Source organism: Lepus europaeus, chromosome 20 (assembly GCF_033115175.1).
Source record: "Lepus europaeus isolate LE1 chromosome 20, mLepTim1.pri, whole genome shotgun sequence".
Taxonomy (NCBI): domain Eukaryota; kingdom Metazoa; phylum Chordata; class Mammalia; order Lagomorpha; family Leporidae; genus Lepus; species Lepus europaeus.
Genome location: NC_084846.1, coordinates 32,368,092 through 32,384,977, shown reverse-complemented (window position 1 = coordinate 32,384,977; position 16,886 = coordinate 32,368,092). Strand labels below are relative to the sequence as shown.

Here is a 16,886-nt window from a genome sequence, read left to right as displayed (position 1 = left end):
GGCTATCTTAAGGTAAAACCATGCAGTGAGGAGGGTTGTGGTCGCGGTGAGCTGTTGAGAACTGCTTAAATAAGAGACAACCATTTCCAGAGCTCTCTGTGGGTGTCTTCTACAGCTCTGTTGACTGAATTTCTCCTTCTGGCTGCAGATTGAGTTTCTTTTTGTGGCAAACGCATGACTCTTGGTAACTCCTAAGTTTTACTTCTTGGAGATTCAGCTACTGGAGAGAGTCCAGCATTCTGGGTTCCCTGTCCCGGGAACCAGTGCTGAGCTCATGGCAGCATTGTGAGCTAAGGGCAGAGTATTAGATGAAGGGTCTGTGGTTGGGAGGGTGCGTCATGGGACCTGTTGAAGGAGGCAGGTGCATGGGGTTGGGGAAAGAACTTTTCTAGGGGCCGAGGTGGTAGTGGGCAGAATTCCATGGACAGCTGCCACAGTCTTCCCACTTTACCCTGAGCATGTGTATACTGCCAAAGACAAATAAGGCACCCAGATCTGTGTTTATTTAAGGTAATACAGAAAACGTTATGTTAAAATGCAGAACTGTTAATTTTTTTAAAGTTATTCGAGGGCAAGGATGGGGAGGGGGAGAGGGAGGAAGATCTCCCATCCACTGGTTCCCTCCCCAGAGGTCTGCAATGGTCAGCGTGGGGTGAGGCTGAAAGCCAGAAAAATCTAGGTCTCCTACGTGGTGGCAGGAACCCAACTGCTCCCATGGTCTGCATTACTGGGAAGACAGAGGGAGCCAGGAGCCAGAGCTGGGAATGAAGCCCGGAAGGCTGATGGCGGATGCAGGTGTCAGGAGCAGGGGCTTAATGCCCACTCCAGAATGACTAATTTTCTTTCTTTTTTTTTTTGACAGGCAGAGTGGACAGAGAGAGACAGAGAGAAAGGTCTTCCTTTTTGCGGTTGGTTCACCCTCCAATGGCCGCTGCGGCTGGCGCATCTTGCTGATCCGAAGCCAGGAGCCAGGTGCTTCTCCTGGTCTCCCATGCGGGTGCAGGGCCCAAGGACTTGGGCCATCCTCCACTGCCTTTCCGGGCCATAGCAGAGAGCTGGCCTGGAAGAGGGGCAACCGGGATAGAATCCGGCACCCCAACTGGGACTAGAACCTGGTGTGCTGGCGCCGCAAGGCGGAGGATTAGCCTGTTAAGCCACAGCGCCGGCCTATAGAATGACTAATTCTTATTCCAGGTTGTTGAATTCATCTCCAAGCTCCTGTACTGCTTGCTGCAGTAATTTTCATTGCTCTTTTTGGAAGGTGGTTGATAGTGACTATTCTGTTTCCTTGTCATGGAAATCTCTTCACATAGTTACTATAGTATCTGCCTAGAGGAATCTTGGGACAAGAAATTTTCTTAACCTCACCCTGGGGAGTCATTGTGCCAACATCCTTACAAAGACAAACACATTAGATTCACCTATGCAATTAAAAGAAAAATATAGCAATGATTTTTCTTGGAAATGTACATGCAAAATCAATTTGAAGCAAGAGAGTGAGTGGGAAATCATAAAATATAAAATCCTGTCCTTTTTGGTTGATTAATTTTTATATTTTGGACAGCACTGCCTATAAGCTGAGGAGCAACATCTAGAAAACCATTTAGCTTTGTAAAATTACTTCTATGTAATCTTTAATGAATATCCTACTTCTTTCCATTCCAAGCTTTCAATTTAACAAGAATTCATTAACCATTCTTTCACTCAATAAGCAGAGTTGCCATCTACTCTTTGCCTAACTTTTGCTATCCTCGCTGTACTTTCTTGTTATGTTTTAAGAATAAATGACTACATTGCTATGAGGTAGTTTTAGAAATACCAACTGCTTTCCTTTAGTAGTCCCTTTTAGTTTAGTTTTTTTTTTTTTTTCCAAGGCAGAAAGATCTTCCATCTGCTGGTCCACTCTGCAAATGGCTGCAACAGCTGTGGCTGGGTTAGGTCAAAACCAGGGTGAGTGGCAGGGTGGCTGGGGCCCAAGTACTTGGGTCATCTTCCACTGCCCTCCCAAGTGCACTAGCAGGGAGCTGGATAGAAGCAAAGCAGCTGGTCTTGAACCAGTGCTCTGACAGGGGTTGCCAGTGTCACAGGCAGCAAGTTGCTATGCCACAACTCCATTCCCTCTTAAGTAATCATTTTCTTCTGACTTATTTTTTGGAAGTTCTACTCTGCCTCCGGACAGAATAGCCCTGCTTCTCCAGATGTAGCTGATGGGTCTAGGGAGACAAGGTTGACCTTACACGTGCCATCAGGTTGTCTCCGGGGAGAATGGAGTAGAAAGCCGGAGACCTCCTGACTGTACTTGGTTGGAAGACCATGGCTAGGGGGACAGGTGAGGCTGTCTGTGTGGAGCACCACTGACAGGCCCACAGAGAAGCAGATGAGTGAGCATGCAAATCAGTTCATGCAGGAGAGAAGCAGACACAGCAGAATGGGAAACCGTGTGGCCTCAGTCCCCGATGTAAGCCGGAGAGCTCAGCTCTTCAGGGACCTCCTGAAAGTCTCCTTACATTAATTGCTACAGAACTGGGTTGGGCACCAGAGGCTACCCCTTATATCCTTAATAGAAACCCTTGACCACTGGAGCCTCCTTGACAGTTCGTCTTGAACCAAACCCACTCTGATTAGGAGGTGAACCAATCAAGGTCAAAGTTAGCCTATTTTAAATACAGAGTACTCCATATAAAAGGACTCATTTGGGCAATGATAACGGACCAGGGACGGGTCCTGTGTTAACGCAGTAAGATCAATCGATTTTAGGGACTCAGAACAGTCTGCTTGCTGTAAGACTTGCTGTAAGAGGAATAGGGCTGTGTTATAAAGGAACTTAGATCTTCCAATTGGATTCATTTAAAGGAACATGTAGACAGCCCTCCTTTGGACAAGGTACAAGTGACAGAGGGGAGCCCTTTTATGGGCTCCCTGTTGTAGTGATGACAGTTGGTTCTGTCTCCAATTGTTAGAAGGAAATATGCAAGAGGAGACAGTCATTGACAGGATATAAGATGAAACTCAAAGGTTACTAAAGGCTTCATTACTTTGGTTCCAGATTTAAATGTACCCAATTTCAATAACAATATCTTACTAGGTCTACCAACTAACAGACAACTGGTTTTTGTGATTTTAATTAGCCATCCTTGTAACCATTTCAAAAGGCCATCTGTAGTTGCCAAAAGGAAGCAGCTTCTGAAGTGAGCAAGTCTCAACCCAGACTCTATCTTTATAGATTTAAAATTAGCCTCCTCCCACCCTTTGCAGCCTGACTTTCATGACTGTTTCGATAAAGTCAGCATTCCTCCATGGGAACAGGCTTCAGCAAGTGGCTTGTTTTCAATTACTTAAAGAATGGGCCCATCCTCCTCCAAATTTTATGAGCTTGGAACGAACACAGTCATGCATTATGGAATGATGGGCATATGTGCTGAGAACTGTCATTAGGTGACTGTCATTGTGTGAGCATCAAACTGAGATGATGACAAATGTCAGGCCACAGAGTTTTATGGGACCACCGTCTCGGGGTCACAATTGTATATTCAGTGTTGAGTGAAACAGTGTTTTCTGGTGTGTAAGTGTAGAGAAGTCCTCATATACAAGGCAGGTTGCTTTGACAAAAAATAAATAAATAAAAAACCTGTTGGGTGTGAAAATATGTGGGGCATAACTAAATGGTATCTGGTAGCCAACCAACGTCCAGCTGTAATGGCGAGGGGCTGGCGCTGTGGCATTGCGGGAAAAGTCCTGGCTGCTCCACTTCCCATCCAGCTCTCTGCTATGGCCTGGGAAAGCCTGGCTTTCTTTGAAACAACCGTAATGGTGGGTAAAAGAGCTGAACATTAAGGGGGCTACAGGCACATACAGGGATAAAAGGTGAGGTAGAGATTAAAGCTGGAGGCATGCAAAGTATAAGTGTGAGGCCATAATTTTTTAAAACAATAGTAACAGCTTCTGGAATTCCAGGTGAGAAGTATAGGATGGACATGGGAAAGACTCGTGGGAACTAGAACGCTAGTTCTCCTAGTCCAAGTGTAAATGTAACAGACAGGATTGCCATCAGAACAGCAATCATTTCCCCAAGTCGTTTCTGTCTCAGTTTTTTTTTTTTTTTTTTTGAACAGGCAGAGTTACAGTGAGAGAGAGAGAGAGAGAGAAAGGTCTTCCTTTTCCATTGGTTCACCCCCCAAATGGCCACGTGGCGCTGATCTGAAGCCAGGAGCCAGGTGCCCCCTCCTGGTATCCCACACGGGTGCAGGGCCCAAGCACTTGGGCCATCCTCCACTGCCCTCCTGGGCCACAGCAGAGAGCTGGACTGGAAGAGGAATAACCGGGACAGAATCCGGTGCCCCAACTGGGACTAGAACCCGGGGTGCCAGCGCCGCAGGCAAAGGATTAGCCAAGTGAGCCAAGGCACCAACCCTTCTGTCTCAATTTCAAACATCTGTCCCACTCTCAGGCTGTGTGTCAGAGGACCCATCCTGGTAATTGGTGTTAAAATATGATTGCTATGGCCACAGGATGAGGTAGGTTCATTGGAATATTCTGAGCACAAGGAAGAAGAAAATAAAGGACAAGTCATCCATTCCACAATGTTTATCGTGTGCCCATCGTGTGTCTGCTGTTCTAGGTGTTGGGTCACAAGGATAAACAAAATTGAAAATGCTCGCGCCATTATGTAGCTTGTGTTCTGCTTGGGCAGGTTGGGGGGCCATGAAAGCAATAATTGGGGGTGGGGGTGGTGCAGCAGTTTAGTTGCCTTTTGGGATGCCCACATTGCATCTTGGAATGCTAGTTCAAGTCTTAGCTGTTCCACTTCTGCTCAGGCTGCTGCTCGTGTGCATTCTGAAGGGCAGATGATGTTTCGAGCACTTGGTTCCCAGCCTCGAATGTGGGAGACATGGATATGGGAGTTCTGGGCTTCTGGCTTTGGCCTGGCTCAGCCCTGGCTATGGTGGGTATTTGGAGAGTGAAACAACAGGTGGAAGATCGATTGCTCTTTTTCTTGTAAATGAAATAAAGAGAAACTAACAAAAAACCCTAATTAGATATAAATTATGTTAGATATTGGCAAACGCTATAGAAAAGATAAGTCTGGGCAAGGCAGATGAGAATGAAGAATGAGGGTGCTGGGATGTTATAGAGGATGCCCTGGCCTCTGCCTTCCAGTGCTGCTTCAGCTGCCGGTTAGGAGATGGTTATAATAATCTAGGTAAGACATGCTGATGGATTGGAGAGAGCATAGCAAAAACACTGGTGCTAAATGATGATTGCCTTCTGATCTTGCAGATGAAACATATTCGGTGTAAAAGAAAGATGAGTGGAATAAGTAATGAAGGGGTGAAGAAAGGCAAGAGGAGGGAGGGAGGGAGGGAGGCATGTAGAACACACACAGGGGCTAAGACTACCTTTAGGACTTCTCTGGAAGTCAAGCAAAGAGCTCCAGGATTTGATTGCTTGGATAGCCAGTGTGTGATTCTGGATTCCCAGACATGGCTGGAACTTGGAGGCTGACTGTTTCTTTGACTATTAGACTGCTAATCCCACATTCCCTTTCAGTGAAGTTCTGCTTAACTCACAGAGTGAATGTGCTGGAGCAGTGGCCTCCACTTGGAAGGGAGATGGAAGTGACAGTGGCAGTGGAGTGATGATCTGGGAAGGGGGAACGCCTCATCTCCCTTTGTCCCTGGGTAATGGTGACCCATAAGCTTTGGTTTACAGAGCACGAGTGTGACACATGAAGAACACATGTCATCATCCCCAACCCCAAGTCCTACAACAGCCACGAATATTATTTGCATTTGAGTGCTTTATTATATTGGAATTGCAGTGATATTAACATTTGTACAAATGCACAAAATCTTGTCTCTTCTTGCTAGAAAGAGATGTAAAAATCTGACCTAGTCAAACAGTCTTAATGAATTCATTGTCCATTGGTAACAATAAATGTGTTCACGATGCAACAAAAAGCTTAACATAAAATTAACATATTAAATGCTGTAGCAAGTATTTACATGTATGTACCCCAAAATTGTTTTTCTCCTTCCAATAAGGAAGGTGGTTGCTTTACAAATAGACAAACACACACAGTTGCTTTGCTATTCATTACAAACACCCCCAAGTCCAGAACTTAAAGTGACAGCACCTTTTTTGGGACTTCCTTAGTTAACACTCACTTTTCACAGTGCTAAACGTTTTCTGTGTTGTTAGGTTTTTGGACAATAGTCATCATGCAATTGTCCTAGAACACTGTTTTTTGAACTGAACCATTTCTCTGGGCATTTTCAGACGATCCCAAACCCTATGCCAGGGAGCATGTTTCAAGCCTATCTTTGCTCCGAGACAAAGTCGAAGCGGCACTCTTCTGCTGCAGGTGTGAATTAGCAGAAGGGAAGAGGGTGAGTAGGTCTTAGATGCTGGCTGGATGGTTGGAAAGGGTCTTTTCCCTCAAGCCCCTCCCTCGGCACTGCTGATACCTTTCACTACTTCCTGTAGTGTCTCTGGCATTGGTGTTTGCAAGGAGCAAATGAGACTCGAAGGAGCTTATTGTGCATAAAACTTTAATGATGCATTTAAAGCCAATTTATTCAGGTTCCACATTCTCAGTCCTGAGGCTGATTGTATCATTTTTAAAAAGCATAAAATTATATAATATGAAGCTCAAAGTTAAAAGAAGATTTTTAAAATGACTTAAGAAGAGCTTCCTAGATGCTGGCTTCTAATGAGCTACATATTGTAAATTAGTCTAAATGTAACAGTTGGTAATTATCGATTTTTTTCTGATGATAAACTTGGAAAGGTATCAGAGTGCCACTTAAGAGTATTAATCTTTTAACAAATGCTGGCAATTTGGCCTTACTCACCTCTTCAGCTTGTGGTTAAATAGCTTTGTTTACTTTCTTTTAAAAATAGACAATTTATAAGGAAAAAATATATAAGCACTCTTTAAATAATTTGGCTACAAGCATTACATCACTGAAATGTTCCACGAGAAATAGTATGATATTCTGAATGAACACACATTTCTACATTTCCACAACGTGATGAGCTAGGCATTTTGTTTTTTCCACTTCTTCATGTGTTTGTTTTGGTATAGGTTTTACTTATAAGTTTATTGCTTCTGTATCTTTTTCTCCTTCCTTAGGTTACAATTGTAAAACAGAGGTGCTGTCCCTATATTACAAGGCAACATTGTATTCTTGAGACTTAGGAATGAAATTGATAGGGCCACTGTTAGTTCAGCAGCCTCCAACCATGGCTAGGACAGCGGTCAGATGTGCACTGAGGTGCACAAGAGTTAAGTCTCCTGGCTTATTCAGGACACTTTGGTTCAGAGGATGAGATAAAAAAACTCTTAGGTGTGGCTTAGCTGCTGCCTCACATCGGTTGCATAATATAACATTAAAAAAAAAACTTGCTATGAATAAAAGGATCAGGAGTATAAGCCACACAGTGTACTGGCTCTTCTTGGCATTCTCGGAGTGGGCTTCCTCTAGGCTGATGGGAGAAAGAAGTCTTAGCTATGCTGCTAACGAGCGCACTCAGAGTACTTTTGGTGCGGAGAGCCTGGAAGTATCTTAAAGGGTGCAGCTCAGAGCCTTAGAGGAAAGGCAGGGGAGTGGGACAGGGAGCGCAAAGGCAAGTTGGAGGACAAGGAAGAGGTTAGAAAGAGAAGAGCAATGGAAAGGGAGCAGAAAAGCTAAAGTGCAATTTTAAAATATAAATTATTTTCAAAGCAGAAAAGAGATTCTAAATTGCTACAGTTCGCATAGGCACTGTTTTATTCAAATTTAAATGCGTTGTTTTCTTGCCTTTCTCAGATAAGCTGCATAATGGAGCTTGAATGGCTTAAAGCTACTGCATATTATTTGGGAAAGGACAAAAAGCACTAAGGACGCTGAATGTAGTGCAAGGCATTCCAGGAAATCGTGTGGGGTGGAGAGAAGCAGAGTGGAAGTTGTTTGTATGCTGCTGCAAGAAAGCTCTTCTAGTTCCAGTTAGATTCCCTTTAGCTGAACTCTGCTTCTTACACGAAAAAGCTTACTTTAAAAATGAAAAACAAGAAATAATTGTAAAAAAAGAAAACCTATTCAGAACGTAAATTTAAAAAAATAAAAATCCTTGATGTCTATGCACAGAGACCTAAGCACACATTCTACCAAATGATGAGCCACTCGAAACCCTGAAAAATGAAAATACACACAACCAGAGTAGTTTGTTATGAGCTAATAACTTTAAAAACAAGCAGATCCTACAGAAGAATACTGTTCAAATGGAATGTTTAAAAATAACATTTATTAATAAATATCTTATAAAATTCTAAATTAATAGATTCCTGTTCAAATTTTGCTTTGGTCCTTGAATTCCACTGTATACACACATACATACATATATATTTTCTTAGATGGTTTTTATTAACCAGAAAGAAGCACATTCTATCCTAACGGGATGACTAATTTTATAGCAGTTACTGATGCGGAAATCTCCCCAGCCAAGGACTGGTCTTTCACCATGGCTGGTTTATGATTTCAATGACAAACTCAACTAACACACTAACATTGGCTTAACTAACAGGCACCAGAAGCTTCACCATTGGTACCCCTCTCAGACTCACACACTGCATTTTATGTCAATGACGAGACAAGCGCCAAGAGTCACCCTAATCGCTGTAGCACGTGCTGTGACAGCCGCGTGGCCCCAGGGGCTGTGTCAAGATGGTGACTTCTGTGCACTGCTGTGAAAGTAGGAGAGAGATCCATGGGTCCGTAAAGGGCAAACATCCGACTGGCATTAAAATCAGTACATTCATCCACAGCTGGGCTTTTCACCATTCCTGTCCTGGCATCATTGAGAAATGTGTCGAGGAGAAACAAAGATGTGGATGCCTCTGTGTGGGCAAGGGGTCCCCTGGTAGGAGTGGTCTCCAGTGTACCGAAGTGCTGAGCACCCGTATAGGGGGCAAGGACTCCACAGGCAGAGCCTGGCGATAAAGGAAACCACACGGGGAGGAGGCGAGGCAGTGGCACAGTGACATCCTCTACGGGATGGGCGCCCTCAAGGCCATTGCCACTGACTCGGAAAACGTACATGGATGACCAGTGACTGGTTGTAAGAGGAGAACGGGGGAAGAAAGATGTTCTCTCCTACTGGCTAACGGTGTTGGGCCAGAAGGGGGACGTTTTAGGCAGACTGATTTTCCTGTGATCTGGTGAAGACTGGACCTTTAGGCGAAATCCTCAACATTGCTAACCCCAGTACTGAGCTTGACAGTGAGCCTCCCTGTTGGGGAGTTCAAGAAATATTGACAACGGGCTGCGTTCTTGCTATACTGCATTTCCATCCTATGAATGAACACACCTCAAGGCCCAGAGGCTTACACGCAGACAGTTTATTCTAATTCTAGGTTGAGGTCGGTTTGCTAACGTGTATGCTTGGTTTGCCTACTTAGCATAAAAAACAGACATAATTGAGCTCTACATAATGCACATCAGTCAAACTGTCAAGTTGCTGAATTAAGAAAACTCAGGCAAGTTCTTCGCTGCCCAGGCTTTCAATTTAACAACTAAGTAATTTTACTCAAGATGTGGAAGAGAAGTAACTAAAACGCAATTTTAGGGACAGGTCACCCCCGGGACATGGTAATGTTACCAGTGGATATTTAAAGAAGAAAATCCATTTCTTTAAGTGCTTTACATGCCATAAAGAAAATTTTTTGTTTACTCAAAACATAAAAATTAAAAAACCCAACAAACATACATTTCAATGCTTTGTTGTTTCTGGCAGTGGAGGGGCAAAAGGAGAGGAGGGGATGTGTGGATGATCCCATGAAGGATTTTTTTAAAAATATTTGAGACAGATCTATGAACGTTAACTTTTTTTAAAGCAAAAATTAAATATTTCTTAGGAAGCCAGTCAGGTTAAACCTTTCAACTATTACTGCTGGAATAAAAAAGAAACAACTATGAATTCAGTATTTAGAATACCTGAAAATGATATGTTTGTCTAAAATACAATAGAGAATCCTTTCATTTGCATTTTTTTTTTTTGCATTTTGACCATATATCTAAGTCTTAAGTTTCACTGAACACTCAAAACTGTCTTTTGAACACACTTGACACACAGACTGTTGATAGACATTGATTTAAAGAGTAAGTTATTTGATAAAACTGAAACTAGGTATAAAAATTACGCTTCATGGCCCTCATATCTTCTTGTTCTTTCCTCCAAAATAGATTCTTACACCGTAGTAAGGGAAACAAGCACATCCTTCCCTTTTCTGAACCCTTATAAAAGCTATACCTTTGTAAAATACTGTTCTTGTAAAACACACACACACACACACACGTACACGCACACACGCCAAGCATTCAATGGAGATGAAAACCAGCACCTGCCTAGACTTCAGGGAGGAACCTTGGCCCCTGTCATTTGAGATGTGACATTACAACATGAGCACAGCACAATGGCTTGTGTGAAGGAGGCATGGCCGTGGTTTGGGGGTCTATCTGCTTTTGAGAATGGATTATGTCTGTGGAAGTTGCTGGAAATAGAACTCAGAATTGTTGAAGAGTGGAGCAGCCTGTGCCAGACTCGGGGCTTCCCTTCAGCAGCCACAGGGCCCTTGTACTGTCGCGGAAGGCTAATAGCACCCAGTGAAAACGCAGGATTTTCTTTGTGTTTCTGCAGCTTGCTTACACCCACCTGAATGGCAAAGCCAGTTCCATAGGCTTAAGAAAAATAATAATAATAAATCTTAGGCTATTAGCAGCTGATGATTGAATAGTGTAATCTGTGTAGTGAATAGAGCCCTTCTGAATTATTATATAGCGCGTGGATTTTCAACAATATAGACAGGCCACATAAAACCAGTTGTAATTCCAGGGTGTGATGTTATAGCCTTGCATCTCAATTTGGACTTTCACAGTCGAGGCTTACAGAACTCCCTCCCTAGTGTCTCCACAGCTGGCATTTAACAGTGCTTCACTGTAACTCAACCACCTTTTATTTGCTCTGATTATTAAAAACATTAAATCAGGCACATTAAACATCTCCCAGTTACTATTTTGTGAAAAGCAAGAGTTGAATGAACTCCAGCTGTGGGTTACAGGCAAGTGAAGAAAAGCTAGGTCCACATTTTTGAGGTTTGCTTCTTTTTCTTTCTTTAAACATTATTTTCATTGCATGCAATGCTAAAGGGAAAAACAATAAAACAGGAGGAAAGTCAAAATGAATAGCAAACAGGGAGCCTGAGGCCAACTGGAAATGGAGAGGAAAACTGGGTATTTGAGCAAGTGGACCAAGAGGAGGGAGAGCAGGGCTGAGATGCTTCGTGATTTCATTTGGACACTGATGGATGTTAACATTGTTTCTAGTCAAAGAGGGGAAGGCTGTGTGTGTATCTGGGATTCTGGTGAGAGAGCACAAACTCAACATGAGTTAGGCTGTCTCTAGATTCCTACCCAGGTACCTTAGATCTGTCCTACTTGACACCTAGCTATGCCTCGTTTTGGCTAAAAGCTGTGGTTTCACAAGATTCCTTGTTTCAGGCAAAGGCTTCGGCTGATAAGAATGAAACCATGACTATATACAGAAAAGGTTCAGTTTATAAACAAATAACTGGTACCAGAAAATTGGAGAAAAGCACCAAAGCATTTCCCAAGCTGATAGATATTAATTGCATAACTCCCTTTTTTTCTTATATAACTAAATATAAAAGACAACATTTCCATTGTAACTATAAAAATGAAAGCCAGTCTTTGAAGGGCTGAGGAGTCTTCCAGGTTGGAGTTAATTCTAAAAATGCCCTTAAGAGAAAGGACGCGTGGTATGGTACAGGTCTTCTTAGAAGCAAGGCGTGGCCCATTAGTTTAAAGGATGGGATTCAGGTCTGTTCTGTGAGAGGTGAGCTGACTGAGGGTGGAGCTTCCCACGACCTCACTGACCGCCGAGGAGGTGGTGATGGTGTTATGCTGGATAACTTGCTGTTGGGAGCAGGCCGGGACAGGGCTTGGAGGAGGGCTACTCTCCGGACCTAGGAGAAAACACACACATACACACCGCAATATAGCTTGCTCTTGTGTGAACTTGCAAACTCTTCAGAAAAATGGTATTAGGTATTTACTTGAAATAGAAGAGCTTCCCACATTGGCTTCTGGAAGTTAATTTCAAGACTTTACCCTGTTGTCACCAAGCTATGCCTCTTCCCAATGTAGAGCTACGAGCAAAGCCATGCTTTCTATATCAGCGAAATGGGTTGATGTGTTTGTGACCTGGTATGTGAGCTAGCCCATCTTGTCTTTTCCAATAACCATATATCAAATGTGGAAAAATACTCACATGTGGTGGGAGAATCTGTGTTGCTCAATCTAAAAAATCATTTGAAAATAAATTGACCTTCAGTCAAGAATCCCTGTTCCTCCCCGCCACCCCCTACTGAACTAGCATTTAATCGAATGACCCTCCAGATGCAGAAATTGGGGTCTAAGGAAAGGGATCCACTGATAAACAGAGGCCGGATCGCTAGCTTTGCAGCCCAGGGACGAGCATATGGTGTATCCTGGGGTACTGGAGGCAATGTCACCACCGCCTGGTTCCCAGCCCACAGAATTCTCAAGATTCTAAGTCACTGGAAGATGGTCTCCAGCAGACTCTTTGCTCACTGGCAACAGCACTGACATTGGGTAGAATTTTAAAACGTTAAAGGCAGGGAAAGTGTGGCCAGAAATTAGCAGGCGGTAGTGGTCATGGTGCTGGATAAGGATGAGAAAGAGGGATTCCTCCCACCCCCCTGTGGAATAGTCTGGAAGCCACTCAAGAATTCTAGTGTGACACCTGTCTGGGAGTGCCATCTACACTTTACTTTTGCTCCTTCTATAAAATTCAAGGCAGAATTAGTGGAAAAACACTGGACACTCAAAGAAAAAAGTTGGTGACTTACTTAGATAGCCTTGGGACTCTTTCTGCATGGCTGTTATCGGACAATCTTTGTGTGTTAACAACAGCTGTTTCAGTTGGGCCACCTCGTTTTTCAACATGGACACCTCATTCTGTAAAGAGATATTAAAGCCACATTGAGGAGATCGGAGAATAGAAACCCAGAGCCCCGTGCATCTTCAACAAATTGACAAATTTTTCTGTTCTGCTCCATCCAAATGGCTTAAAGACCATCATTTAGTAAGGTTCTTATGAAAATCCGTAGCTTGCCTTTGATTTGGCCCTCACATTTACCAAGGACTTTCTGACGAGCTTTGATCTCAAGAGCTGAGCCCTACAAAAATCACAGCATATCCATTAGGTGCTGGGCTCTGGAACCAGACAATGCAGGTTAGAATCCCACTTTAGACTTAGTGGGTGACACTCCACAGGTAACATAATCCACCTGAACTCCAGCAACCTCATTGATAACGATGGGGGGATGTAAGTCTTTGTTGGGAGGGTTGAATGAGGCAACTGATACAGAACACTTAGAACAATGCCTAGCACATGGCCTTCCTAAGTCTGGCAATGCTGGCTGACCCTGCCAACCAGGAGGAGGCTGTGACGTGTGCAGTGGGAAGAGTTGTATGATAGGTTTGGTGGCTTCAGAGTGCAATGCAATCAGAATGTACACATCTCCCATCAGATTTCCCCAAAGAAGTTCCAGATGGCTTTAGTTGAGAAGGAAGCTACCACCTGACTGATGCCCGCTTAGCTGGGGGCATGAAAAGACATGATGTACACACCAGTCATCTGCCGGGGGGGGGGGACAATGTCAGCCCAGGGAGGCACGTGGCAGTGCAACCCTGGGCCACAGTCAGATTACTTTGATCAGTTCATTAATTCATTTTAGTCTACAAACTCTTCTCCCCCTCAATATTAGGATGCTGTAGATCATGGTTGCTTTTTCCTTATTTATGCAAATAAGTGTCTCAGGGCTCTAAGTAGTAATTCACAAAGGCATGTTCATAGCTTTGTAGAGTAATGTACTCGACATCTAATGTCTACAAATATCACTGTAGAATGGATAACTTGCTGCATTGTGCTTTCACTTGATAAAAGTAATCTGTGCTATCTCCAATGAGCTGTTTTAAAAGTTGGGGTAACGGCCGGCGCCGCGGCTCACTAGGCTAATCCTCCGCCTTGCGGCGCCGGCACACCAGGTTCTAGTCCTGGTCGGGGCGCCGGATCCTGTCCCGGTTGCCCCTCTTCCAGGCCAGCTCTCTGCTGTGGCCCAGGAAGGCAGTGGAGGATGGCCCAAGTGCTTGGGCCCTGCACCCCATGGGAGACCAGGAGAAGCACCTGGCTCCTGCCATTGGATCAGCGCGGTGCGCCGGCTGCAGCGCACTACCGCGGTGGCCATTGGAGGGTGAACCAATGGCAAAAGGAAGACCTTTCTCTCTGTCTCTCTCTCTCACTGTCCACTCTGCCTGTCAAAAAAAAAAAAAAAAAGTTGGGGTAACGACTATTCTCTCTGGCCGCGGTTCATGTGCAGCTGCCAGGCTTCTTACTTCACACATCGGAAACTTAGAAAAAGCGTGCATATAGGAAAGCGTGTTTAACAGTGGCTGTCGTTAAGTCGTATCTACACTTGCAATATGAACTTGGCTTTTCAGGCATGTATTTATCACCTCCAAAAGTAAGTTTGGAGTTCTAGACATTACTTTAAGAAAAGCTGAAACCCATGTTAATGAATTTCTCCCATTTCCAAATTCACTTAAAATACATCACAAGCAACCAGATAGTCAGTAAAATTAATACCAAAGTAATAAAAATCTCATCTACAAAGGCTTTTCCATCTAGCTACAAAATAAAAAATGCCTATTTGAGAAACTGGCTTTAATGATGAATAAATGCCTTAACTGCATAGGAACATTGCTTTCCTACCTGAGAATGTTCTTGAAAGTGAATTGTGCCTGCCACCTCCCAATGAGCGTGATTGATAAGGGGCCTTGCCAAGTGACCTTTGGCAATCCAGGGTCAGTAAGACAACTTTATAGGACAATGTATTTTAGCCTTAAATGCTAACACTTTTCTCTCTGATTTTACACCTATCTAGATTCCCATAGCTGCCTTCATTTTCCCAGCTTCCCTTCTGCTTAAAATAGCATGCAGGAGAAGAGACACTTTTAGACATCATATGAAAGCAATTTCTGATTAAAAACAAAAGGGGAAACTAAGTGTGTGTACGCATACAGGTGTGTCTGTATTTTTTGCCTCAGTGTGAAATGCCATGTTATTCGCGTTTGAATTACAGAATAACACTTTTCTGAAGCCACCACGGTCCAGACACTTGTACTCTGAGTAGAAGCTCAGCTACAGATAATATAGACAATATTCTTAGAAAATGAAATTCTAATATTCAGCGAATCCACACTTTTGCACTGTAACCTAGAAAACAGTAACCAGGGGGAAATATTAAACACAAAGCTGGGTTCTCTATGTTTCTGGAAAAACAAATGGATGGCCATCTTGGAGAGCCTACATTTAGACTCCATTTTCCCCCCACTATGTCAGGATCACAGTTTTCATTGCCTCTCCCTTATGAGAGCACTCTGGATTCCATTCTCTGGGTTTCTAGAGTCAGTGCAAGGAGTCTACTGCCTACAATAGGTGACACTCTAAACTGTTTCACAACAATCCTTTCATCAAGCTGTTTTACTATGGAACAGAAGCAATCACAGCTCTAAACAACGTATGTGATGTTCTGGCCTATCACTGAGGCCCCGTACAAAATATCTGACTTTGGTGGAACCTTGTCTAGAGATAACAAAACATTGTATTAATACATCAGTATGTTGTAGGTCTAGAAATCAAGGCCCCAAGAATTGTAAAGTTCTGTAAAATTGTAGAAACAGTATTGTGACAACTGATGACCACTTGAAAGCTATATGTGAGTATGGACCTGCTTCCTAAGGTGACATCCTGATAATAACGTTAGTCACGTTAACTCACTGTAGCACAGCAAGTTAAGCCACAGCAAGGGATACCCAAATCCCAAAACAGTGTGTCACTTGGAGTCTTGGAAACTCTGCTTCCAATTCAGCTTCCTGCTAAGGTACCTGGGAGGCAGCAATGATGGCCCCAGTGCTTGAGTGTCTACCTCCCATGTGGGAGACCTAGATGGAGTTCCAGGCTCCTGGCTTTAGCCTGACCCAACCCCATTACTGCAAGCATCTGGAGTGTGAACTGGCACACTGAAGATCTCTCTCTCTCTCTCTCTCTCTCTCTCTCTCTCTCTCTCTTCCTTTTAAGTGGATGGAAATACAGAAATTTTAAAAAATGAACACCCATTAACTAGAACAAAATTAGTCTCTTGTTTAGATGATACACAATTATGATGGTCCAAGGACCTTATTGTCAGAGATTAAAATAGAAATTAATGAGGTAGAATTTGGCAGGAAAAGGAACTCTCGACTGAAAGTTGAGAATAATAGGATTTGAGGGGGAGGCATTTGGTCCAGCAATTAAGACCTTTCTGTGACACCCACGGCCCACGTTGGAGTGCCTGGATTCAAGTCCCAGCTCCAGCCCCTAACGTCAACTTCCTGCCAGGGTACAGCCTGTGGAGGCAGCAGTGACAGCCCAAGGACTTGGTTCCCTGCCACCCATGTGGGAGACCTGGGTTGAGTTCCCGGCTCTCAGCTTTGGCTCTGCCCAGCCCCAGCTGTTGCGGGCATTTGGGGAATGAATTAATGAACAGGAGATCTTTTTCTGCCTCTCAAATAAAATATATAAAGATTAAAAAAATAATAGAACTTGAGTTCCCAAATCGTTGCCACAACCAAAGTTGTTTGGACTAGTCCTCTGTGTTCCTTCCAGAAAGACTGTTTTGTTTTGTTTTGTGTTGACTTTGTGAAAGCAAATTACCTAATGAAGGATTCAGCGTTGAACTGTATGTATTAAATACTTCTGATATTCTC

General features: G+C 43.5%; 1 protein-coding gene across 7 annotated transcripts in view; it reads right to left on the bottom strand.

Annotated features, from left to right (window-relative positions):
- Positions 1 to 5,791: 5,791 nt before the first annotated feature.
- CREB5 (cAMP responsive element binding protein 5) overlaps positions 5,792 to 16,886 on the bottom strand; it is a 433,104-nt gene continuing 422,009 nt past the window's right edge. For 6 of the 7 annotated variants that reach the window (XM_062179484.1, XM_062179485.1, XM_062179483.1 and 3 more), the window contains 2 exons: positions 12,926 to 13,034; positions 5,792 to 12,019 (listed from right to left, as the gene is read on the bottom strand). In XM_062179484.1, coding sequence (XP_062035468.1) covers positions 11,856 to 12,019; positions 12,926 to 13,034 — 273 coding nt within the window. In that variant the 3' untranslated portion in view covers positions 5,792 to 11,855. Of the gene's footprint in view, positions 12,020 to 12,324; positions 12,354 to 12,925; positions 13,035 to 16,886 lie in introns of all 7 variants that reach the window. The other variant, XM_062179486.1, reaches the window with a different exon arrangement.